The following is a 27,309-nucleotide window of genomic DNA, read 5'->3' on the forward strand; positions in this document are numbered from 1 at the left end:
CCACTCCACCTACCTCGCAGGGTATCTGTTGTGGGGAGGGGAGGGGAAAGGAGATTGTAAGCCATTCTGAGACTCCTTTAGGTAGTGAAAGGTGGGGTATAAATCCAATCTCTTCTTCTTCTAATGAATTAGAAGGGTTTAATTATGTTTGGGTTTCTATGTAGAAAGCCTTTGATTGCTAGCAGGGCTTTTTTGTAACAGGAACTCCTTTGCATATTAGGCCACACACCCCTGATGTAGCTAATCCTCCAAGAGCTTATAGGATTCTTCTTACAGGGCCTAATGTAAGCTCTTGGAGGATTGGCTACATCAGGGGAGTGTGGTCTAATATGCAAAGGAGTTCCTGCTACAAAAAAAGCTAGCTATTAAGGTGGTTTTCTTCATTGTCATCTTCTTCTTCCTATTATTATTAGTATTACTATTATAGATTATTTAAAAACAGATAATCTGGGAAAGTGCAAGTCCTGCAAACCAGTGCTGCATTTGTTTCACCTGCAGCAGGCAATTACACAGCCAAAACCCTTACTCTCAGTGCCTTCAGCCTCTGCCTGCTCCTCACGTTGCTTCTGCTTGAATTTCATGTTGCCAAAGTGCATGATGGCTCCCACTATTTTATAGCAGCCATATTTCTCTTCAGGGCTGAAGCCTAGAATATCCATAGCATGCTGTGGATAGAAACAAAAGTGTTAACATCACAAAGGTCTCAAACTATTGATGCAAAGAAAGAAAAGAATGTGGCATCTACCGGTCCGATTTTGCTAGTCCAGAAAGGACACCCTAGATCAATTTTGTCTCTGCATTGCATCTGGCTTATGAAACTTTGAAGGTGCAGCTGTACAAGAGGACGATCCTTGACTGAATTCCCCACAAAAAGCTAGTTATGTTCCTGGTTTTATACAGAAGGATAAGGACCACAGAACTTGTTACCATTTACTATTGTATTCATTCTCTTGGATTTGTAATACACTCTGGTTGCTTACACATAGAAGTTTGGCTTTGGTTTGGCATCTAAACCAGAGGAGATTTGGGAACACCCACATGATTTCATCCTCTAATCATTCACTTTCTGTGTTTTCCACCTGCTTTCCTGCAGTCTTTCCCAAACATGGTTTGGTACAATCTTTTTTTGAAATTTTGCAGTCAAAGCAAAACAGATTGAAAGTTGCATTTTTTCAGGTCGCACCCACATATACACCACATTATTTGCCCCAGTTCACTTGTGGTCAACTTTGGGGAGCTTTTAAAATAACTGGCTATTAACATTGCTATCGTTTTAACTTGTCTAAACGCCTCTAAATTCCTAGATTTCTTCTTTTAAAAAAAAGTTACATCACTAACCCTTTTTATCGTGGCCTTTCCCATGACAGAGGCTTATTTTTTTTTAATGAAAGCTGAGAATTCAAAGGAGCTAGTATGTCAGCATGACACTATAGTGAAATGTCAATTGTGATTTTTTTAAAGCCCCCAAATGACCTCTAGTGGGAAAAGAAGAATGGTGATCAAGGGGAACAGAGCAAGGAGGCATGAATAGCAGTTTGTCACCGTGTGGAAGTCGTATTTGTCACATTGGTAGGTAAGAATGCTTAAAACAGATACAAAGAAAAAGCAGGTCACAACCCAGTCTTTTGAGATTCATTGTTTTCAGTGAGAAAGCATATTGTTAAAAGTTTCCACTGAAATTAATGGTGGACAGAACTTCTTACACCCTTCACAAAGAGCTCTGCCTGCCTGGCATGATTTCAGTTAATAAAATACATACATCTGTTAGCATGAGTTCTTCTCCATCATCCAAGTTATCCACAGTTGTTACACCTTGTGAGCAAAAGTGATAGTCATAGGGGTTGGAAGACACCAAAAGCATATCTGGAAAGGAAAAAACAGGAATGGAAACATTGCTCTGAAATATGCCTTGAGAAAGTAATCTGACTAGCAAACCAATGGAAAGAAAACACGAACATGTCATGCTCAATCTAAATTTACTCATTATATGGAAGATTATAGAAACAACTAGTTTTAAAAGAGCTCCAGTTTTGAATATTGCAGTTATTTATTTATTTACATTCTCTTTACTGGACAAATTATTTATTCTTTGGCCATGTTGCCAGCTATTTATGCTCAATAGTGTTGATTTTTGCATGAAAATGTAATAAGCAAAGAAAAAATTACAGTATTTGGGAACTCTAAGTAGACAGCTCTATCTATCTATAGCCATTGTGTCATCCACAAGGTGGCCCCTGTGTGCAGAAATAATGGCTTTTGCCTGCTAAAAACAAGCAAACTGCATCCAAGGACAAACCGATCAGGCATTGGTTCCCAAGTACAAACTGCAACATATGAATTCCAACATGTATCTGTTTCAATTTGCAAACATGAATATAAAATCACTCATTTCCTCTCACAGGTGAGATTTTGACCATTCTGCTGTGAAATAAATTGCCCTAGCTGGTTTCTGTGTATTTCCTGGGATAATGCTGCCACCTGGCTAGCATTATTTTCAGCTTTTGTAGACAACGCACAATTTGTGTAAATGCAAGTACCATTAATGCAAATAAATTAAAAGCATTTTTCTCTGTAAACTGCTGGAAGCCCATTATCCAGGCAAAACATAGGAAATGCCTAAGATGTAGCCTGTAACAGGATTGTACCTGGTGCCTCAACAGTGAAATTAGCCTAGGAGTTCCACAGCCTTTATTGGGGAGTGGTTTTAACAAAAAACAAAAAAAGGCTTGTGAATAGCCTCATCCCCTTAAGGCTGGAAACTAGGGAGAAGCCAGTGGATGTACTCCCTATTGCACTGTTCAACATAAATAACCTTTTGTTTTCATTTGTGACTTGTCCCCTTAAAGAATGAGAACATGTTTTAAGCATCAGGGGAAAATCTGATTTAAAAATTCTCTCTTGAACCACTAGGACAACAGAGAGCCTAAAAGGCTAGATATGAGTCCAATAGCACTTGGAGACCAACAAGACATTGAGGGTATGAACTTTTATTTACTTATTATATTAGGTTTATGAATCATCCAACCCTGCTGTTGCAGGGCTCTGGGTGATGCACAGCATAATAAAACATTTAAAATTTAATTAAATACTTAAATTTCTACAATAATCTGAATAAACAAGAATAGTCAAGTGGCAACAGCAGCAATTACAATTCATCCCCTAATTCCAGACCATTTCTGCCTCCTGGGAGAAGGAGGGGAGTCTGAAGGGGGGAGAAGAAGGGAGGGTGCTGGCCAGAGTGGAAACCATCACTGCCCTCAACCAAACACCTGGCAGAACATCTCTGCCTTTATCTCTTTAGTGCTTATTGAAGGATGGTGCTGAGCATAAGCAGGCAAAAAGTTTTGTTTCCTTGTTCATCCTATATTGTTTCTTTACATGGACAATTCATAGTCTTGAAACATACATATGATAGGCTCTTGCGCTTGACATCAGGTCTCCAGAAGCTACAGCTGGTTATTCAAAAGTAACTTTCCATTCATTTCTTTGAAACCCCACGTAGGAATGTGGCAGCACCACCTAGAGAGGAAGACGGTCTACATGGCCCCATACCGCCAGCTATCTCTTTGGGCTGCTGACAGATTTAGAAGTGGCCAGCCTGGGTCTTGTGACCACCAGATAAGATTACTGCTCTGTGGAGCTCTCCAAACCTGCCTAATAAGGAACTGTTTTGTCATCCAATAGCAAGAACTGCCCAGAATCTTTAATACCACAAGAGACATCTCTGTGGTCGGAAAAGGATTCGCCTATATTTCCTATTTCATAGTATCCGTTTCCATTCCTGAAAAATGCTTCTAATGCCAATCAGGGAAGGAGTAGGTGTTACCATCCATGGAAAAAGTTGCTTTCCTCTTTCAGGGAGATCCAATGGTCAGCTGCTTAAATAAAGGACTTCTCTGCACACAATGTTATTTGTAGGAGCTTTGTAGGAACAGACAATGAGGGAGGGGGAGGGGAGGGAGGGATACATTTCTGTAAACAGAGAAGGTTACCAGAGCCAAACAGTTTAATCCAGTTCTGGTTGCACATAGTTTTATGCAGCTAGTTCCATCTAGGGTTGGCCTTGCTGGTCTATTGACCAATCAAATATTGCTAAAAATTGCTTGAAGCCAAGAATACTAAAGGGAAGGCAGCAACTTACTATTTTTATTTTGTAATGGCTTCCTTTGCACATAGCCTGCACAGAACTGAGGACTGTTTTTCTCCTAGCCTTACAACCAGTAGCAGTACAGAAAAAAAAAAAAAACCTTCTAGATTCTCTTAACAGACATCTCTTATATATGCAAAGATCCCCACACAGACTCTTGTGCTGTGTTCAAAATAGCTGCTGTAAATTTGCATGTTTTAAGTTCTTTCATTTTTCATTTGTACCTGTAGGCTAACCGAGATATTCTAGGATGAAAGCCAAAGACTGAACTGTTCACATTTATAGAAATCTTATCCAACATTGGCAAAAGACTACAGTAATTGTAATTGCAGTTAATTACAGCAATGTGTTTTACAGTAAGACTAGCTTGTTTTCCTAATGTGCCAAAGTGTTAGAATGATGAACTAGAATGCAAAAGGCTCAGATTCAAATCCCCAGTTTGCCAAGATGTAACTACAGAGTATGGCAGTGTAACAGTGCAAGCCCAAATAGAGTTACATGCTTCTAAATCCATTGACTTCAATGGACTTAGAAGGGTGTAACTCTGCTTAGGTGGCACTGTTAGCCTTCCAGCCAGCACTCAGAATTACTAATCAGAGCTGAAGTAACATCAAAGGTCAATTGTATTATGACTTATTAGTGGTTCAAATACCAGGCAAATTGGGAAAAAGTAAATTGTCAGGATTATGCCACACCAACAGCAAAGAAGTGTATTAAATATATAAATGACCATTTACAACACTTCTCTTGTGTTTGTCTGAGTATTCTGAGACCTACAGTAACCAAACAATCTTTTAATTTGCATCTTTTAAAAAACTATACACAATACAAATACAATTATATTCCCTTATGTACAGAATGATTATTTGCATCTTTAGCAGAAGGAAATGTAACCAAATAAAGGTATTCTTATTTATTTATTAAAATACTTATATCTCCTATTTCCTCATGGCTCAAGGCAGCTTACATATCATAATTAAAATTCTCACAGTTCAAACCCAATAAAACAATATTCCAAATTACCCCTTCTTCCCATATTCCTCACTTTTAGGTGAATAAATAAAAAGCAGTTACTTTGGCCTACAAGTCCCTGCAGATCATTTGAACATTTGAGCCCTTTAAAGCTGTTGTATTCCACCCCATTTGTGGAGAGTACATACTACATGCAGTCCTCTCAATACATGCAAATCACCATTTTGTCTAAAAGAGCAACAGTGCATATGTTAGCCTGTGAAAATATGCACATTGTCACTTTCAGGCAAAATGGCATTTACATGTATTAGGGGATCATGCATAGTACATTCTCCCCATACAAGTGGTAAAATGCAATGATCAACAAGAGCTTTTATCTGCTCCAAAATTGCCGTTTCTTCTGAAGAGCATCCATAGGAACCCAATCAGTCCATTGGCCTATCAGCTAGAAAAATGAACCCATTCAGAAATGTATGGCTTTAAAGCACTAATACCAATGGCACAAACATAGGATTAACTTGACTTTCAAAGGCATGAGCAGCTATAGCTTCTGTTGAGTTGGACAGCAGCTGGGGTTGTTCAGCAACCCAGGATTGCAGTGCGGACTGCTGAGCATTTCTGTTCTGCCATTCTGTGCCAGCTTTTCCATGATTGTCAGATTCCACTGTACATTATTTTAAGGCCTATTACCTTGGAGCTCTGGTTTCTTTCCAGAAAGGATTTGATAGTAGATGTGGTAGCTTCTCTCTCCTGGCTGCTGGAAAATCACTCTTGATTTTTCCAGCAGGTCTGGAAACAAAGACAACAAGTTGTATTATGGGGCTCCTTTATTATACTCAGTTATATTCTGATGCCGTTTAACAATGGCATGAGCCATTTACTCACAGATGTCAATGTCAGCCGAAGCCAGCTTCCCTGAAGGACCAAAATGGATGCGGATGAATTTCCCCTACGATGTAACAGCAAAGAAGTTAGTTCATTTACTGGACAAATTAATAAGGACATTTGGAATAAATCTTTACATATGCAGTAAGTCTTTAGGACCTATTTCACACTCACCTTATGCCGCTTTCATGTTCGTCTTTTCAGCGTGGCTTCCGTTTTCACACTATCTGCCTCGGGACTGCAGCAACCGTCAGCATTTTCACACAGCAAACAGAAACCGCTAAAACCCAGTTTCTGTTTGCTGCATGAAAATGCCGACGCTTGCTGCAGCCCCAGGACAGATAGTGTGAAATTGGAAGGAAGCCATGCTGAGAAGACGAACATGAGAGCGGCATAAGATGAGTGCAAAATCGGTCTAGATTTCACTTTTTCTTACTTGGGTGTTAATTGCCATAAAGTGAAAGGCAAGGCACGCATATCACTTCGCCATTCTATACATGCAACCAATAAGATGCTGGTATCTGTCTGAGGAATTCTTTGTTAACAGAAGTTACTTAAAACATATGAAGCTGCCTTATGAAATGCCGGGCTATTAGTATCTTTAACCTTGTCTTTAACATATACTGGGAAGAGCCCCATGGCACAGAGTGCTAAAGCTGCAGTACTGCAGTCCTAAGCTCTGCTCACGACCTGAGTTTGATCCCAGCAGAAGCTGGTTCAGGTAGCCGGCTTCAGGTCGACTCAGCCTTCCATCCTTCCGAGGTTGGTAAAATGAGTACCCAGCTTGCTGGGGGGAAGTGTAGATGACTGGGGAAGGCAATGGCAAACCACCCCATTAAAAAAAGTCTGCCGTGAAAACAACGTTGTGAAAGCAACGTCACCCCAGAGTCAGAAACGACTGGTGCTTGCACAGGGGACCTTTCCTTTCCTTTTCCTTAACATATTCTATTCTAAATAGCAGGAGGAAATTCTTTTGGCACTATACCCAATATCCTTTGCAAGCTGAATATGAAGCTTCATGCAAATCATGCACTATGACCTACTCTATTTGCTTGCTACGTTCCTTTGGGTTCCAGCCCAGTAATAATTTCCGCATTGTGACTGCAATCCTAAGAACATTTTCCAGGAAGTAAGCCCCACTGAATAACACAAGACAACTTCCAACTAGACCTGCGTAGGATTGCTCCCTTCTGGAGAGCCTGTTGTTTTTTCTTAAGACCATGGTGCTCTTATAATCAGTTACACCAGGCAAGAATCAGTTGGCTAGATAAGGAATAAGTTTGCTACATATGCATCAGTCAATTTTATTAATTACATCATTTCCCAACAAAAATCCCATTCACACTATCTGTATAAATTCTATATATTGGCATGTTAACTTTGACTATACTTACAAATCGTGAGGAGTTGTCATTTCTCAAAGTTTTGGCATTGCCAAAGGCTTCCATAGCTGGGTTAGCCTCAATGATTTGATCTTCGAGGGTGCCCTAAGAGATGAAACCAGAGAATCATTCAGATCCCCAGAGGTTATCCTGAATGCAGCTGATCAGCAAGTGGATCGACATAGTGCAGGGGAAACTATTACTGATTTCGCACACAGCTTACCACACGGTCACGTTCCTGTTCTCTGCGCAGCGTCTGTCGGATTTCCCACTATCTGCGCCGAAGTTACAGGAAGTGTTGTGGCTTTCGTGTAGCAAACATAAACTGCTAAAACCCAGTTTACGTTTGCTACGCAAAAGCTGTGGCACTTCCTGTAACTTGGATGGACGCTGCGCAGAGAACAGGAACATGACCATGGGGTAAGCTGTGTGCGAAATCAGTCTATTACTCACTTCAACTCTAACCAATGCTCCCAATAATTGCCAAAATATCATGCCATTTCACTTCTAGAAAGGGCCCAACAAGCATCTCCCAAATAATTTGGAGCCAATCTGCACATTATTTAGACATAAATGGCAGGTAGTGAAATCATTGAATATACCACTTCAGTTTGCAGAAATGCAACCAAATAAAACTTCAGATATGTAGTAAACCAGCACCTCACAGGATGTCATGGCTGTGCTAGGCTTTTACATATTTTACATCTGAAAATATGATGTAGTGAAGTCTTGAATTTTACCACCATGTTTCATGTAATGTGCATAATGGCTCTGCTAGGAATAGCAAAAAAAAACATGAAACAAGAGGTGAAGCCTTTGTCTTGTGTGATTAAAACCGGTGGAAGCTATTGCACAGCCGCCGGCAACTGCCCATCTCCCATTCCCTCGGATGAAATCACAAGGGTGGAGAAAGCCTATTCAGGCTCAGCATGGGAGAGTTGACCAAACAGGGAGGGGCTGGCCAGCCAGGGCTGGCTGCTGCCACCATCTCTGATCATTCTAGTCCAGCAAAACTCAGAAGAAGTTGGATCTCCATGCTGGGCTGAGGAGCAAGGGCCACATGGCGAGGAACTGCAGCGGAGGGCCTGCTTGGGCAGGCCAAGGTAGGAAGACTTGCAGTGGGGAATTCCCAGTGGGTCCTACAGTGGGTGGGCAGCTATGGGGAGTTGAGAGGCTGGCAGCAGCAATGGGTAGCGATGTTTTGTGAGAATCACCCACTTTCCCTCCCACTCCTGCCCAGCTTTTGGTGCATCTGGTAGCTCGGCATCTTTGCTTCCCTCAGCTATGAGAGAGTGTCCCCCCCCCCTTTTTACACCTATTACCCGGGCTATTAACCTCACCTCCGAGCACACAGGATGCCTTGCCAATTTCAGAGAAGAGCCTGAGCCAATTTCCCCCCTGAATTTTCCTGACATAGGGACTTGCATCCCTCCCAAACCTCACAGAACAAAAGATTCAAAGCCTGGGGGGGGGGGGGGGAGGAGACAACTCAGGCAGTGAACGAAAGCACATTGCATGGAAGCCACGGGCATCCCCCTGGCTGCCCACCCCCCAGAGCAGTTGCAGCAGCTTGCGACCACTCACATAGGCAGACTTGCCCAGACATCGAGGGCAGGAGTCTGCAGCACACTTGCTCACCTTGCAAATGTGGTTGCGGAGCACCAAGAAGGAAGCGTGCAGTGGAGGATGGTCAGAAGGTGGGCACTTGGTGGCATCCCCTCTCCACAAAGCCTTGTGGTTTCTCCTGATTGCTTTTTTAGACATCCCCCTCCAACAGGCTTACAACCCCCCCACCCCCAAACTGCAGCAGGCTTGCAAGCCATAAGGGAGGGAGGTTGGTTTTCTTGGGGAGGTAGCAGCTTAAGACGAAGCCCTTACACCAAAAGGTCCCTGACAAAATCCCTGGCAGCATCTCCAACTGAAACGGGTCTGGCAGGAAGGGATGGAGTGCAGGGAGATGCTCCATTTAGGACAGTCCTTTCAATGAAGGACAACCCCACTGTTTTCCTCCCTCCTCCCAAGACTTTACTAACGACATTGCTGTTTGCCTTACTTTGGTTACAGTCTAAACAATAACATTTATTATAGGCTGTATTGGCATATTAACTTGCATTGCTGACCTAGAGGCTATGGCTCAGTGGAGGAGTCTGTGCTTAGCACTCCCAAAGGGTCTGAACTCGCTGGGATTGAGAGGGAGAGAGGGCTCCTGCTCATCCTGGATAACTCAATGACTAAGGCTAGATGTGGAGTAAGTTGCATGGGGGTGGTGGAAATAGAGGAAATAAATAAAATTCTGCTTGGATCCTTGGGTAATCGAGTGAGACATTTCCTTTCCAGCATTGTTTTGGTTTCGTACTCCCCACATACATTCTGGGATTTGTAGGCATAATCATGCTTTCTGGTTTCTGTGCCCCTAATGCTCTTGAGAAAGATGTAGAAGGAGGAAGACAGAGGGGAGATGGGGGGAGCACTCAGTTATTTCCAGGTATAGCCTGAGTTTTGGGCTTTCCTGGCTAACCAGATGTGGCCAGGGCTCAGAGCTTTCATCATCTAATCTAGACTGAGAGACCCTGTTTTTTCTTGGTACTGTAATTTTAAGACCAGTGGGAATCAGCTGTTCTTTGAGATAGATCTAGGTAGGTAGCCCTGTTGGTCTGAAGCAATGTAACATAGTTAGAGCCCAATGGCACCTTTAAGACCAACAAAGTTTTATGCAGGGTGTGAGCTTTCAAGTGCATGTGTACATTGTCAAACAGAATGGAATGAGATTTAACAGTTCATACATATAAAGTAAGGTTGAACAGCAGATTAGCATACAGGCATAAAATATGAGGAAATGTTAACTGAGGCAAATACACAACCCATTATTATACCTAAAGTATCTGCATCATTTTCATTTGTGAACCTGACATCCAACATAGTGTAGTGGTTAGAGCATCAGGCTTGGATTTGGGAGATCCAGATTCAAATCCCCATGCTGCCATGGAAGCTCACTGGGGTAGCTTTGTGCCTGTCACTCTCTCTCAGCCTCATCTAGTTGTGTTGTGAGGATAAAATGGAGGAGGGAGAATGATGTTATAAGCCAGTTTGGGTCACTTTTGTCTAAATAAATAAAGTGATCATTGAGGCTGGGTATGATTTTGCTAAAGATTCCTATGGTCTGGTTCAGACATTTATAATTCCTCCACATGAATCAGCTCCCTGAACACAACCATGTGGAGAAAGAGATGACTGAGCTGTCATGGCTACAAATATAACTTAGTGACTTCCATGAGGGAGACAACAGATAAGGGGGCTTCATGACCCATTTGAAGGAATCTCCTGTTTTGGCATATGCTTCCAGTCGCATGTTCCTCTTCAACGCAGCTGCATCAATGGGCTACTCTGTGTGGCAGAAGCTCAATCAACATCAGAACTAGCCCAGTCATCTTTAGGGAAATCATTACCATTTTTACTGACTGCTTTGATGTTTCATGTTCTTTTCTCTTCTTTTTTTCTTTACAGAACTCTGAGGCAGCACTGATACTTGAATTTCTAATCTAAATTGACTAAATTATCATCTTACTTAGCATTGTGTTCACTTGGATGCAAGGGAAACTATCAGCATAACACCATGCCCATAAACAAGGCTTTCTGGTTATCAGCTGTGCCAAAGTTCACACTAACACTTGGGGTACCATTTGCTATAGCTGGCAACAGGAGCCCTGCATGTGCATCCTAGGAGTGACCTTGCATTACAGCCATGGTATTTATGTTATTTAGATACATTATTTAGATGTGGAGCCTCAATGATCCCATAACCACTACTCTTCTACTTCACATTCGTCCCCATAACAGTGCTGTGGACTGTGGACCCAACTATATGATACATTTCCTGGGTATGACCTGGGTTGCTCAATAGTCATGGTCTGAGAGTTCTGTCCATTTCAGAGTGGAGCAATGGTGCACAAGGAATGAGGGCTTAAGTTCTCTTCCTAGGGCTGCCAACTGCCAGGTGGGGCCTGGAGACTTCCCAGAAAGATCTCTGGACTGCAGAGAAAATGGCTGCTTTGCATGGTGGACTCTATGGCATTGTACCCCACTGAGGGCCCCTCCCCAAAACTCTGTCTTCCCCACGCTCCACCCCCAAATCAACCTGGAGTTTTGCCACCCTATCCCCTGCCCACATGTCATTTCTCAACTTGAAATTGACTATCTGCCCTACTGAGGAAACCCAATGTGTAGTCTGTCAATTCACATTATATTTTCTCACTGGGCTAGCAGCAGCTCCCCAGGGCAGTTTCAGGTTGGGAAAATGGCAGGAGAAGGAAAGGCTTATGCTCACTTTCCCCATGCAGTATGGTCCCAATCCAATTTGGGCTCGTGTACACTTGGGAAGCCCAGAATTCATAGTTCACATCCATAGAGCTGACTAAGGAAAACTGTATAGTGTAGTTAGGCCCTGTGTGATATGGCAGGCCTGATACAGGGATCTGCAGGAACTGTACAAGGTTGCACACATAGCAAGGAATGGTGATTTCTACACCTACTATATCAACCATTTCAACACTTACCCCAGTCTTAGTGGCAGGAGATTGCTAGGGAAAGGTAAGAAAAATACATTTACAATTCCAGAAACAGAAAATCAGAGCCACAGACAATTATCAGCTAAAGAGGTCATTCCAATTTTTTTCTGTAAGAATATTCAAAAAGCATTAACAGTTCCAATCCAGAAAATATTAACAATTGGAAAAAATACACCAAAAATATGTTAAATAGATTAGATCAAGAAAAAGCATCAAGAAGTAAGAGAGTTAAAATCCAAACCCAGGGAAGGAAAAAGATGCTAGTGCATTTCTTTCTGTAAAACCAAGTCCAAAAACTATCAAGAAGAAAATAAGCAACTGCAAAGATACCTCAAAAAGAGGGAGGAAAAAAGCCAAAAGGAAAAGAACAGAAATAGCAAGATGGAGAAGAAAGAGAATAAGAAAATGTACAAGATGAAAAAGAGTCAAAAGCAACAATATGGATAACAGGGCAAGACCATAAAAAGCAAGGCTCAAAAGAAAGAATTACAAATTATACCTCAAAAAGGAGGAGGAAAAAAGAATTACAAATTAATTATACCCTTTTTTTAAAAAAGAAAAATATGGAGGTGAGAGGAAAGAGTCTTCAAAAATCCACAAACCAGCCTCTGAGGGATCGAAGTGCCCACTTTTAAAACCTCTTTCCCCAAAAGCAACTATTTCAAGCCTTGCTTGTTTCAAAGTCAAAGAAAGAGTCACGTCCAAGCACGCTTCCAAACAGCAAAGATGTTCAAAACAAGACAAAAAACAGGAACAAAAGAAACTGAAAACATCAAAAAAACAGTTTTTCAAATGAAGCCCTTACTCCTTTCTTGCCTGGAGTGTCACCCAAGGCTGCGACAATGGCAAAGTATTGAATGACCCGCTTGGTGTTTACAGTCTTACCAGCACCAGATTCTCCGCTTAGAGTAATAAAAATACACAGATCAAGAAAGTGAGGCGGCTACTGGATTACACAGGCACATAGAAACAGACAGTCTACTTCCCAACTGCCCTGCAATAGGCAATATGCAATGTGATGCTAACCCAGCGGACCTCCTGCACAGTACTGAATGTTGGAGTGTTGGTGGTTCAGATGAGTTTGTTGGAATTTGCACAAGACCTTTCAGGAAGAAGTCCCCTGAAAAACCAAGGGCAATATGGGATGGAGGAAGCCCATCTAACATTGCTCCTAGAGGTATGGAAGATGCTATGGACTTTGGCTTCATCTTTGTTTCTCTCTGCTGCTCAGATGACTGTGACCTGCACCTACAGTATAATGGCTTACAGGGGTGAATTGTGCGGAATGACTGTATGGGACTTCTGAAAAAAAATAATAGGGTTGCCAACCTCCAGGTGCTGGCTGGGGATTTCCTGCTGTTACAGTTGATCTCCAGACAACCCAGATCTGTTTCCCTGGAGAAAATGGTTACTTTGGAGGGTGGACACTATGGCATTATACCCTGCTGTGGACTTTCCCCCTCCCCAAACATCACCCTCCCTATGCTCCACCTCCCAAAATCTCCAGGTATCTCCCAACCCAGAGCTGTCGAGCCTTACTTTGGACTTAGTGCATTTGCAAACACTGTAACTTCATACAGCACACAGAATATTTCCAAGTTACACTTTCCATTGAAGGCAATGGACTGGGAATAGGGGGAAAGGCAGCTGCCCTTGAGCAATTCTTTCTTGATGGGTCTGTTTGCCATGGGCAAGAGTAAGTGGGCCGCAAGTGGCTAGTAATCCTCCAGGAAAGGCAAGGCATGGCAAAGCATGCCAGGTGCTTGACCTTTGCCCTTTGCTTCCCCTTACACCACTTGAGGAATGACTGGGTTCCTTTCCTCACTTGGATTCCTTCCATTCTCCATGGGGACAGAGAATGCACCATCATATTTCCATTAAGCTAAAAACACTTTTTAAAATCCCCCCTTTAAAGAGGTAACGGAGTGGAGAGATCGTCCTTTCTTTCCAACATAAACTCCAAGAAAGTTTAATATGACAAAAAGAAGTAGAAAGCCCCCAAGTTCTGGCCCCAGTCCAGCAGGGTGGCTCCAGGGTCTGGGCTTCCTTATCACGCAAGCTAGTCTCACCCTCCTGTCTGCAAAGCCCTCTGGCACTAGCCTGGCATTGATTTCATGCCTATAGTTAGCTGTTCTTCCATTGTAATCCCAGCACACAAAGAGCCACACTCACAGGGCAGGAGCGAGGGAAGGGAGGGAGGGAGGCCTCTGCAGGACAGGAGCCAAACATCTCAAGCTAACAGCCCCTGCTTTACCTAATTAGGCCATGGCCAAGGCTACACACAACAGGGGGTTCTGGCAGCAGATAAGACTTTATATAGCCTCCTTACCAGGGCCATTCAACTTAATATGTGTCTTGCCCCTTCTCTTTCTTCACAGCTGTTACTTTCCCACAGTCTCTCATTTCTCCCCATTTTTTCCTTCTCCAGATGTGCCTATCTAATATCCTCCCCCTTCTTATACCACTGTATCCCCATCCCTTCTGAAACCCCAATATTCTTCTCTCCAGCTACTGTCAATCATCAACACTCAGCCTGCTTTCCTTTTGCCCCCTCCAAACAGATGTACTGCCCTGCCACTTTTCTGAGGCAAGTTTCTCCTGAGGTTCTATATGTTACTCCAATCGAGCAGAGTTTTACTATTCAAGTTCTAATTCACCCATCCAATGCAATAACCATCATTGGTCCCATTTAATAGCCCACCAGGCACTTGGTAGACCCGCTTTTTACTCTCGACCAGTAGCAGCAGTAAGAATTTGGCAAGCCCATGACAAGACACAGTGCATGGTTAGAAGGTTATGGACTGGCTTGATGGGTCACAGGAAGTGCAGGACTTACTTTAGCTTCACTAAGCTTTGTTCATGGGTGCCTCGGGATCTTTGCTTGGGAAATGGATTAGTTTAATTAGCTTCCTATGAGAGATTTCTGCCTTGGAACTACTTAACATGTTGCCCAAAGAAACAGATGGTACAAATAGGAAGTATGAGAAATCACACACTGACAGGAATTTTCTATCCAACGTTCATTGGCAGTATACTCCTGGGAGAGTTGTAGCAGCTGTTAGTTGATATGTAACAGCCAGAAAATCTGTCTGGGGTGTGTATGTGGGAGAGCTTATGTGACAAATTGAAAGGGGAGGAGTGCAAAGAGGTATCCGTAATCCTAGATATTCTGCAGTGTAACTAATAACCTGGCTATACTTTTCTGACAGAAGATGGGTTGGAAACTTTCCTCTGCCTACATTTCACATACACTTACAAAGCACAAGATAATGGCATAGAGAATAACATGTTCACTTACGTGATGAGCATGGACTGGTTCTCACGATCTGCAAGGTAAGGGGCATGTATTAGAAAGCAAGTCATTACTTTGAGACGCCAATAAAAGCATGGGGGAAGGTGGGGTTGGCACTCACATACCCTCAGCTACATAAACATTCCCAGCACGTCAAGGGCATCTTGCTCATTAAATGATACCAAATTACTATGACAAAAGGATATTTGAATGCAAACAGTGTGTGTGTGTATGTGAAAGTTATAAATATAAGAGAAGGGTTTTAGCCTAGCATTCTTCCTAGTGTGATTTCACTTTCTTCACATGCACAGAGGTTGCTCCATATACATAGGGCATTCTAACACTAGTTGCTCCATATACATAGGGCATTCACGCATATATCATCAACCTGGGAGAAACTATGCATTATTTCTGAACATTTAATCGTTTAGAGTACTAATACAGATATTCCTGTGGCTACATGGTATGTGTAAGAAACAGACTCCATGAGGGGCCTAGCCATGTCAATAGTCTAACCTCTGGTGTGGGAACACAGAAGACTGCAGTTGCAAGCAACATCCATGATGGAAAAAAAATAGCAAGCTATGTTGGCTAGTCACCCTTGCACCCTTGCAGCATTCAACATGCTCCTGTTTCTGACATCAATTTACACTCATGAAAGCAAACAGAAAAATCTTTTAAAAGAACTATGTCTGCACTGGCTCTGAGAGGAAAGGCTCTGTTCTCTTCCACAGAAAGAGCCCACTTGTCACGGAGGGTGGGATATGAATCAAATAAACTAAACTAAACTTCCCCAGCAAGATGTTTCCCATGTATAGGTATGGATCCAAAACTTGTAACAGTAGAACCTCACTGAGCTCCTGTCAGAAAAGTTTTACATGTATTTAGGGTATTAGCTGCATTTTTCAAAAGAAATGTTCTATGAAGCTGCACATTTTACTTCCTGAGTGCCAAAGATAGTATTAACCCAATTCCCTTTCCAACAAACACTTTATAAGAGAAAGACTGAGATACTTACTGCGTAACATGTCATTGTAGCTATTGTCTGCAATGGAGTAGATGTGGGGTGGGACTTCAGATCTTCGCTTGCCCTTATAGGCAGCTACGACGGTAGGAGTATAAACTGGAAGCCATTTATATGGATTTATGGTGACGCAGAACAAGCCTGAATAAGTCTGAGAAGAAGGAAAAGGCATGGTAAGATGGCTACCATTTTTCTCCCTCTAGTGATGGAAAAATTTAGGCAGGTCATGCATAGGCTATTCCACATCCATCACATGATTCAGGGATTGTTTTGCAGCACATATGGGGAGAATGTGCTACATGTGATCCTTCCAATATAAGCAGTCTCTATTTTGTCTGAAAGGGACAAGCCAGATATCTTGAGGATCACATATATGCACAGTAAAAGGCATGACTGAAAGGGGCTGCTGTTGACCCACATTTCAGGTTACTTGTGATTACTGCTCAAGAGCAACTTAACTTTGATTACCATGAAGCATAAAGAAGTGACAAAGTCAATATCTGTAATAGATGCTGCTTTGAGGACAATTTAATGCCAAAAAAAGGGCTTTGAACCTTGCTGTTAACCTAGTCAATGATTCTGAAATCTCCCCTTCTCAATTCCCTACTGAAATATGAAACAGAAAACCTGCATCGTAATTGGCCATATGAATTACTTGCTATTTTCCCTCCTGTGAATTTGCAAATAAAATAACATATTTTTTTTTAAAAAAAAAATCTTTCTGGGGTCTTGTTAATAAAAGATCCAAGCTATCTTCATGTCTTCGCAAGCAGAGAAAGGAAGACATTTCTCAGATCATGGAGCATAGGATAAAGGACAGGAATTTAATGGCATGCTATTTCACCACTATTTGGAATTTCTGAGGAAATATGGCTTGAATCCTATGCAGAGTGAGTGGGATCATGATAGAGGAAGAAGGCAACTCCCCCCCCCCTTCCCTCCCTTGCTGCATCATTCTTTTCTCCCCACAAATTATACTCTTTTGGGTTCTGGACTCATATTGCGTAGGAGGCAAATTAGGAAGCTCAGCAGGAATGGGCAAGAATTGCCCTTCCTCCCTCCTCAAATGGAAAAAAAAAACCCATCTTATCAGAGGAGCCACTATTGTGCCTGAGGGAATAACCCAATAAGAGCCAAGTCTTTGCTTTTTACCAACAGGGAGAGCTCTGTGCCAGTCACTGTCATTCTTCTATCTCTGAATTAGGATGTGGCATCCTCAGATAGCATAATTTTCCTTTACTTACATAGATCATCCATTTTGAATAACGCCGTTTCAGGTTATGCAACACGGAGGCCTCATTAAGGTGGGTTAACATTGCCATGTCTTCAATCATGTCAAATTTGGGAGGGTTCATTTGCTGAACATCATCCTCCTTAACAACGAGAGTCTGCAGGGATTGAACAAAACCATTCGTGAAACTGAGAAATTAATCAGCACCACTTACACTGAACAAATAAGGATTGAACAAAACCATTCACAAAACTGAGAAATGAATCAGCACCTCTTACACTAACCATAAACCCAAATATCACCCCTGACTCTTTCACTTACTGGGAAAGCTCCCAGTGGACTGCTGCACTAGAGGGTCACTGGTGAATAAGAGTAAATAAAACATACACAAGTGGTCCCTGCAGTGTAGGCAGTGATACAAGGGCAGTTCACCCTAGCAATGCTGGCTACTGGTGCTGGAGGGTCAACACCTGTTGCCCTTGTCACCACTGCTAAGTATGATCAAACAGCCTCTGCAGTAGTGCCTGTGGTGCTGGAATTGCTTGGCTCAGCTTGTTCCAAGGCTGGAGTCAGTGTGTAGTAGTTGGGACTGATTAATTTATTACTTTAGACTTTTATCCCGCCCTTTCCACAAGTGGACTCAGGGCAGACTCAGGCATGTCCATTTGAGATCTGGGAGACCCAGGTTCAAATGCCCATTCTACCACTGAAGTTCACTGGGTGACCTCAGGCCAGTCACTCTCTCACAATGTTGCATCTAGCAGAGTCCCCTTTTCCTCCAATCAAGAGACTCAACAACAGAGGTGGAAGCGAGATGAATATGCAGATGTTATTGTTCTCGCATTAATGTGGGAAGGAAAACATACCCTTCACTCCTCTCCGTTCTCCTTAGAAATCATTCAACATAGTCATAACATTTTATACCTTCTTCATAGCAAAGGCCAATTTACAGATTGGCTACACTTAGCGAAAGATGAATTGATATCACCCGGGGTCTCTAATCAGGAACTTCACATAGCATTTCTCCATTCCCCATATCTGCGGTTTTCTCCCCTTCCCCGTTTGTCTTCAGTGTAGGCCCCCTGGCCCAATTACAGAATGAGTAAGAGCAGAGCTTCTGCTCTGACTTTCTCCGAGAGATAGGCTCCCAGAGGTAGAAAAGATAGCTTGATTTCCTTTGAAGGATGTTTACAGAACAAATTATGATAACAAGCTTTTGCTAAAGAAGATTCGTTCATATCTAGTATGCTTAGCAAAGACTTCTAAAGTCATTGTCCTTTGTCCCCCCCAGACCACTTCAGGCTTAGAATAGAGAGAAAAGGCACTATATACTTCAAGGCAAGTTATACAAGCGTAATGTATTGAGTGTATTGGTAGTAATGGTAGTGATAATACTGTGAATATAATGTTAAGGCAGGTTAGTGCAAATGAGTTCTATGATCAGAATTAGTGCAATTCTATTGGGCACTCTGTCCACGTTCCAGAGCAGTTGTGAATCTATGTCCTACAACAAGGCTGTAGTTGTAAGGATATAATGTTCTAAGCTGCCTTGGGCCCCTTCTAGGAATAAACTCAGGGTATAAATATCTAACTAGATAATAAATTGAACATCCCATCTCACATCCACTCTAATCTTACTAATGGATGCCAATCCTTGCTATTACCTTTATATTTGCTAAACCACAGAGCATGAAATTCAATTTTTGGATCATTGGACCAACATCACCAAATCTAACATTCTGTTTTTCCAGCTGGCCATGTCCAACCCAACATGCTTGGTTTAAACACAGAATATTAATATAAATTTTAACTTTCGAAATAACAGTAGTCAGAAGTTTGAACTTCCCATGTGTAAGAACTCATAGTTCACGTTAAGAAGAGTAGTTTAGGGGTGCAGCCTACTACACCACCAAGAAAAGTTTATTTATTAAAATATTTATACCACACCTTTCTTTAGGGTCAAATCTGAAGCTTTTCTCCATTCTAAAGAGACTTCTCCCAACCTAAATGACACATGTTGGAGAAAGAGCCACTTACACTGGAGGAAGTCTCCTTATACTGGAAGAAAGCTACTTGGAGGATGAATGGATCCCCTCAAGTGCCTTATAAAGTTCACAACCAGAGCATGAGGGTGATGATATTCCTCCCATAATTTGTCTCTTGTATCAAAAAATAGTTAGATGACTAAGGTAATGTTTAGCTTTCATGGTTGATTCTTGGACTGCAACCATAACAACTCTTGAACAGGTAGAAGATTTTCTACATGAATAAGGGGAGTCTGTCCTCAGGCTGTGGTCCCCTGAGATGACTCCCAGGATTTGAGATGCAGCATCATAGGATCTAGAAGTCAGTGGGAGGCAGGAATGATCTGGGTTCAACCCTTTCTGTTTCATGTTCAGGATGTTAGATGTTAGCAAGGAGAAATCCTAATTAGTTCAGCATTAGAATGTTGCTTTTGAATGCCTGGGGATTTATTTTGTTGATTTTTTTCAAGAAAAAGTTAGGTAGGCATTGATCAAGCATTCTTAATTGCAGAGTGCTTTGTTTTGTGCAAACAGCCAACCTTTTGGACTTCTCAAATTCTATTAGACTACAAGGTCATCTCTGAGATTCTGTTACTCATGACCATTCTGCAAAAACCACTTTACATTAATTTTCAGACCCTCAACACTAAGCTGGAAATATAGCAAAACAGACTGTTGATCCCAATGCTTCATTGAGCAATGACTGCCAACTCAATACTATGCGTGTTTACTTGGAAGTATATCCCATTGACTTTCAAGAGTGGAGCCTAAGGGATTGGATAAGTCAGTCACATCTTGGCGTGACTCTTGTAATTGCACTGCAATTGCTCCCATGGCTCTAATGCGGCTGCCGCTGTCACATTTATACAGATAAATATAACCTAAACAAAATAATATGCCACAGAATTTTAATCAGGAAAGTGTGGGGTTATTTAGACAAACAGCTGAAGTGTACAGTTCATTACTTATAATAACTGGAATTAGTTTGATCTTATAAATCCAAGAATTGGAATAACTATCATATTACACATCTGTGCCTGAGGAAAATGAATTGTCTTTAACAAATGTTACCGCTCATATGAAAAGAAAACAACTCACCAGTGTAAGCTTAATTAGGCAGACATGTCTGGCGTCTAAAAACAAAACTAGGGAACCAGAGGTCTTGATGAGGCACATAGCAAGAATTTGGTGTTTTCCACATTGGGACAGGACTGTGTCGTTCCCTGTTGCTACCACAGCTGCCAATACAGCGCAACAGTGATTGCACTTCCTCACAGCAGGTTTCCCTAGTCTTTTTTTAAATTAGCAATTTAATAGTGTTATATTGATATACTGTTATACTAAAATATGCAACAGGTTCTCTGAGTTCCCCAATTTCATTTTTGCTAAGAGAAGTAAGTGTTTTTGAAGAGATATGTGTTTCTTTGCAGAAATAATGCAATAAAAAAACCCGTTGAAGTATTAAGATAAGTAAAGTTGGAAACTTGGAATTTAATTGTGAGACAGAATTTATTCCCAATTACATTGGCATAATTTATAAGTAGGCAAAGAAGCAAGCGCTCTGCATAAATTAAACACAGACATTAATGTTTTGTTGCTTTATTATCCACTATTGTGTGATTTAACTTGTACCAAGGAATACTGCTGGCTGCCTTCACTGGTGTAAAATGGCTATAGAGACTTAAAAAGTCTTCTGTGATGATGATTATTAGACATAGAAGGAGTTTAAAATAAATGCAAGTTTATTTTGGATAGACATTTAGTTTGTTGAAACAAGATAGTTTGTTGAAAAATAAATTAATTGATAGCTCTTAAATACATTCCTTGTTTAATGAAAATAACTGAAATGATTCCTGTTTCCTGTGATAAATTCTGTCATAAATTTGACTTGGAGCTTGATGGTACATAGTCTGAGAGCAAACATAGTCTATTATTTTTCTATCCTTTTCTGAGCCTAACTGGATAATTGGCCTCTGTACCAACTGGCTGAGGAAGGCAGACCATTAAGACTGTTGTTACAGCTGCTGACATTAATTATTTTAAAGGACAGGAGAACTTCACTATTATTCTTGCAACATCACTGCTTAAAGGGATTGCTTTAAAGCCCTGAGATGTATAAAAAGTCTTTAACCAATATTATAGCTTTCTTAGACAACAGACCTGTGTTCTACCATTTTTATTGTTGCTGCTGCTGCTGTTGAAATGATGTATGTAAAACATATTGTGTACTCTCAGGACTGTATGCATTTATACACTGTATACATTTTGAAGTATTACTCTTAGTAGCAGTATTATCTGATTGAATGAGGGCTGATTCTAACATCAGGAGTGCCGTGACCACTGATCCCAACTAGTTGCACTACCAGCTGTTCTAGTAACATTTAATTGAGATTATGTGGGAGGATGGGTTATTTGATGATGATATTGATGATATTGGATTTATATCCCGCCCTACACTCTGAAGAGTCTCAGAGCGGCTCACAATCTCCTTTATCTTCCTCCCCCACAACAGACACCCTGTGAGGTGGGTGGGGCTGGAGAGGGCTCTCACAGCAGCTGCCCTTTCAAGGACAACCTCTGCCAGAGCTATGGCTGACCCAAGGCCATTCCAGCAGGTGCAAGTGGAGGAGTGGGGAATCAAACCCGGTTCTCCCAGATAAGAGTCCGCACACTTAACCACTACACCAAACTGGCTATTTGGGTGAGAACCAAGCAACAATGTGGTTACTCTCCATAGTGTAGAAGTAGGATCACTTGCAGTACTTCACACCATCACATACACAAATATTAACACAGGGGTGTCAAACTCATTTGTTAAGGGCTGAATCTGACATAAATGAGACTTTGTTGGGCTGGGCCATATTGGGCCAGGGCATGTGTGTACCTATTAAAGATTAGGTATCAGAGATATAAACTTTTTAAAGGACACAGACAAACACAATTAAAGATTTAAAAGAAAAACTTAAAACATTAGCACAAGACAGCCAGTTTGGTGTAGTGGTTAAGTGCATGCACTCTTATCTGGGAGAACCAGGTTTGATTCCCCACTCCTCCATTTGCAGCTGCTGGAATGGCCTTGCGTCAGCCATAGCTCTGGCAGAGGTTGTCCTTGAAAGGGCAGCTGCTGTGAGAGCCCTCTCAGCCCCACCCACCTCACATGGTGTCTGTCGTGAGGTGAGAAGATATAGGAGATTGTAAGCTGCCCTGAGTCTCTCATTCAGAGAGAAGGGCGGGGTATAAATCTGCAGTCATCGTTGACTTGTTGGTCTCAAAGGTGCTTTCTCTGTATTTCTCCCATGGGACCCAGGGAACTGGACAAAGGAAGTTCTGGTTCTTTCCCTCCCTCCCCAGGGGACCAGGAGGCAGAGGAGCCTTAACCAATGGAGAAAATAAAAGTTTTGTTCTGTAGCTCCTGTGTGATTGAGCAAGCCTTGCAAAGCAAGCTGAGATGCACAAGGAAGCAAGAGAGAGGGAGAAGGAAGCAGACAAGAGCCAGTTGCTCAGAGGCCTGACTGATAGGAGCCCTCCGGGGGCCTGATTTGGCCCCCAGGCCACATGTTTGACACTTCTGCATTAGCACAAACTTTCCATTCATGAAGCAGCACAGCATGGAGCCACGGGGGACATCCAACTGCACTGTTCATTTGAGAAAAGAACTTGTTTTAATTCTTGATTATTTCAGAACTATAGGATGTACAGTAAGATGTATTGACAGCCACAGGCACAGCCATCTTGAAAAGAAAATTAGATTAATGGAATATAGGTCTGTCAGTGGCTACTAGCCATAATGACTAAAGAGAACCTCCACATTCAGAGGCAATAAACCCCTAAATAACAGAGTCAGGAGGCAATAGCAGGGAAGGCCTTGGCCTCTATGCTTTGTTGTTGGCCCACCAACTTGTTGGCCACTGTATAAGACAGGACACTGGACTAGATGGGCCACTGGTCTGATCTAGCAGGCTCTTCTTATATCTTCTAATATATTCTTATCAGTGAGACAATACACCATGCTTAAATACTCCATCTTGCATCTGATTCTAGGATCTTCCATTTCCACAGCACTGTCTTCTCTTGGAGAGAAGCTCTGCAATGGACCACTAGGACAGTACAGCAGAAACAGAAGAATGGGTTAAGATTCAAGCAACCTCTTCCTTCTTTCGTCTTCCATATGATGACATACAGACACTTCTTGATTCCTTGTTTTTTTATGCTTGTGTATCAGTAGGGAAATTGCTTACTTTCTTTTTTTCCTTTTAATTTTTTATTTTTATATAGAGTGGAAGTACAATATAACAACAGTGGAGGCAAATCTACACATAAGTTTCTATAAAAGTCCGCTTGCAGAGAGGGCGGGATAGAAATTTAAAGTAATAAATAAATAAATAGATTTCCAAATTCAAAAAACCCTCCATCACAATGCAATTGTTATCTATTTGCCATACATTCAAATATTGATAAAACTGTATGGTCCTTGATCCACTAATTTACAGAAGGTGGGCATTTATCTCTCCCACGTTGTAATCAGTATTCCCTCTAAGCTGAGTTAACGTGAGCTAGCTCACAGATTTTTAGCCTCTGACTCACATTTTTGTCTTAGTTCAGGAAGGATGACCCCAAAGCACAATAATTTATGCAGTAGCTCAGAACTTTAATGCCAGTAGCTCACAATTTTAATGCCAGTAGCTCACAAAGTAGAATTTTTGCTCACAAGACTCTGCAGCTTAGAGGGAACATTGGTTGTAATACAAAGCTTTCAGCTGTAGTAAGGGCACGGAGAGAGTCCATTTTTTGTGATCTAAGAGATGGTCAGATAGTTTACATAAGCATCCTCAAAAATCATTGCTTACCTTTCTATCAAGAGTCTCCACGGTGACTTTGCCACCAGAAGATTCTTTGATTTCAATTTCAATATAGGCTTCCTTTTCATCTGGAACCCAGGCCCTCTTCTTCCCTTTAGGGTCCCCAAAAGAGAAAACACAACACTCAGACAAAGCATGTGGTTGTTCTCTTTTGTTTTGGCATTCTCAGTCGGTTCCCCATGTCAATATAACACACTTTGAACACAAAATGATGACAAATAAATTGAAATTATTCAAAACTTTCTATTCCTTGGCTCCATCATCAGCTAGAACGGAGACTGCAACCAAGAAGTCAGAAGGAAACTGAGATTGGGAAGAGAAGCAATGAAGGAGCCAGGAAAAGTCTTTAAGCATAACGTGTTGCTGGTGACCAAGATCAAGTTAATTCATGCCATGGTATTCCTCATTACTATGTATAGGTGTGAAAGTTGACGAATGAAAAAAAGCTGACAGGTGGAAGGTATATTCCTTTGAAATGTGCTGTTGGAAGAGTTTTATGGATACTGTGGACTGCCAAAAAGACAAATAAGTAGATTGTAGATAAAATCAAGACTCAACTTTCCCTAGAAGCTAAAATGACCAAACTGAGGCTATTGTACTTCGTTCACATAATGAGAAGATAAGAATCCCTGGGAAAGACAACAATGCTAGGAAAAGTTGAAGGCAGCAGGAAAAGAGGAAGACCCAGTATGAGATGGAGTGACCCAATCAAGGCAGCCATGGCCCTCACTTTGCAAACCTCAGCAAGGTTGCTAATGATAGGACATTTTGGAAGACATTAATTCACCAGGTCACAATAAGTCAGAAACGACTTGATGCCACAACATTTTGCACATAATTTTAAACAGGACTGCGTGTTTGTATTAACACGCAGTCCTGTTTAAAATCGTGTGCAAAATTTTGTTTCAGTTCTACCAAAGGTCTTTTTTGCATGCCTAAACAAAATGTCAAAGAGACCGCTAATTTAGAGAAGTACAGGAGAGATAATTGGCAGCAACTATGATGAGAATAGCTAGGCTGCTTAATTATTAATTGTTCCAGGAACAAAATGATTGAGAATGCAAAATATATGAGAGTAAATCTGGCAGAAAAAAACAGATATAAATTCTTCAAATTAATAAATACCCTGAATAAAAATAAATTAACACATTAATAAGAGGTGGACGTAGCCATTTTAAGACTCGCTCAGAAATGTTTATAACTATCAAGTTGGGCACAATGCTGTTTACTCAGTCCAATCTATTAAGTCAAATCTGGCGCTCAGTCCAATCAGGCAGAAAAGCAGAGTATAAATGCATCACACAACTAAACAACATACCCTAACTAAAGCAGATTAACAGATATATGAATAACAGATTAATAATTTCAGGGCTTAATTAAAAATTTTTAGAGCCATTGAACAGGACACAGCGATGTTTGCCTGAGGTCAATCCAGAAGTGCCATCATTTCTAGCACTGATGCCCAAAGGTTCTTCTACAGTTTGCCCAGGAACATCTCAATCTATTTATGTTTCTAGATTTGCCCATGACACTTTTACCCTCAAGAGCTGAGCCAGCTGAGAAATTAATTTTAGGAAAAACAAAAGCATTATGTTCCACATTCTTTGTACATGAGCCTTGGGATATTTATTCTGAAATAAACTTCATTATTCCTAGATCATGTAAGACTGTTGCAAGGACAATAGAATAGCCCACATGAAATATGATAATGGCAGCAATGGAAAGGTATATGTAAAGAATCCAGAGCCAAATTCTGCTGTAAACTTGATTTATCTTCACATGACAGAAGCCTATATAACAGTTTCCTGAACTAAAATTCTCCATATATTTCTAGTATTCAAGCATTTCTATCTCATATAGTCATTCAAGTAGTTTTTTTCAATTTGATGTGGTGTACACTTTGGTGTAGCTACAACAATAATCCCAATCATATCAGCATCTCTTTGAATAGTTACAAAGATGATCAGGCACTCAGGAGCTAAATATAAGTGTGTCTGGAAACTACACTCAAATAAACATTTCCCTAGGTGTAGTTATAATTGTCTCAGACCACCCAGAGGTCTATTCATGGAAAAATCTAACCACCCCCCACAAGTAGCTATATCACTTACACAATGTATACAAGAGATGTACAAGAGATAGGAGGAAAGGGGAAAAGAGCCACTCACTTTCCATTCCACTGAAACATCAACATAACCAAGGGATTATTTCACCAAATTTGGAATAATGAGAGAAGCTGCACCAGCTACAGGTTTCCCATCTAGGCAACTTCCAATTGTAAAAGAAGGTAATCTCTTCAAGATCTGGACTAGACAACCTTTTTAGTGGCTTGATTTAATTAAAACTAATTTGCACCACAGGAGGAGATATGTTGAGCAGAAATCTCCATTGCTCGCATAAAAATGTATGACATTTCTGGGGAAATGAGATGAAACAATGCTATGGTTTCCTTGGAGAAAAATACTAGGAAGGAAAGCAGCGGAAGGCATGGTGTCAACTCTCTTGCAACTCTGCAATGGACAAATATTTTCTTACCATCAAATGGGATATTCTGATATCTCATCTGCTCCTCATAACTTTTCCGGAGGTAGTCAGCGGACTCCCCAAACTCGCTCATGTCTAACATATGACGAGTAGTAGTCATCTTTCTGACAGGAAGGAGAAATTTTGGACAGCAGCAAGCAGACAAGAAACACTCTAGAAACATTGAGAAGAAGGGAAGCAGGATGTCAGTCCAAGAATCAGTCACAGCATCAATATATACCATTAATGTAATGCTCTCAAGATTATGCTCTCCAGCCTCTTTTTCTCCTAAAGATGCAAAAATTCTTCCGGTGCTGAGTACAGTGTATTCGGGCTGAGTTGCACAAGTTTTGGTGGACTATAATATATCAGCCTGTCTGCATCTAACCAGAGTTTATTCCTCTC

At 41.4% G+C, this 27,309-nt stretch overlaps 1 protein-coding gene across 3 annotated transcripts in view; it reads right to left on the minus strand.

The window, feature by feature from the left end:
* Positions 1 to 27,078, minus strand: part of MYH7B (myosin heavy chain 7B) — a 61,120-nt gene extending 34,042 nt beyond the window's left edge. For 2 of the 3 annotated variants that reach the window (XM_060231008.1, XM_060231009.1), the window contains exons 1-12: positions 26,917 to 27,078; positions 24,370 to 24,473; positions 17,512 to 17,655; positions 16,262 to 16,418; positions 15,250 to 15,277; positions 12,757 to 12,853; positions 11,940 to 11,963; positions 7,399 to 7,491; positions 6,005 to 6,068; positions 5,810 to 5,908; positions 1,760 to 1,863; positions 527 to 665 (exon numbers count right to left, since the gene is read on the minus strand). In XM_060231008.1, the coding sequence (XP_060086991.1) occupies positions 527 to 665; positions 1,760 to 1,863; positions 5,810 to 5,908; positions 6,005 to 6,068; positions 7,399 to 7,491; positions 11,940 to 11,963; positions 12,757 to 12,853; positions 15,250 to 15,277; positions 16,262 to 16,418; positions 17,512 to 17,655; positions 24,370 to 24,473; positions 26,917 to 27,025 (1,162 nt within the window). In that variant the 5' untranslated portion in view covers positions 27,026 to 27,078. Of the gene's footprint in view, positions 1 to 526; positions 666 to 1,759; positions 1,864 to 5,809; positions 5,909 to 6,004; positions 6,069 to 7,398; positions 7,492 to 11,939; positions 11,964 to 12,756; positions 12,854 to 15,249; positions 15,278 to 16,261; positions 16,419 to 17,511; positions 17,656 to 24,369; positions 24,474 to 26,916 lie in introns of those variants that run through there. The other variant, XM_060231010.1, reaches the window with a different exon arrangement.
* Positions 27,079 to 27,309: the final 231 nt, after the last annotated feature.

The sequence above is a fragment of the Heteronotia binoei genome, chromosome 2, assembly GCF_032191835.1.
Source record: "Heteronotia binoei isolate CCM8104 ecotype False Entrance Well chromosome 2, APGP_CSIRO_Hbin_v1, whole genome shotgun sequence".
NCBI lineage: Eukaryota > Metazoa > Chordata > Lepidosauria > Squamata > Gekkonidae > Heteronotia > Heteronotia binoei.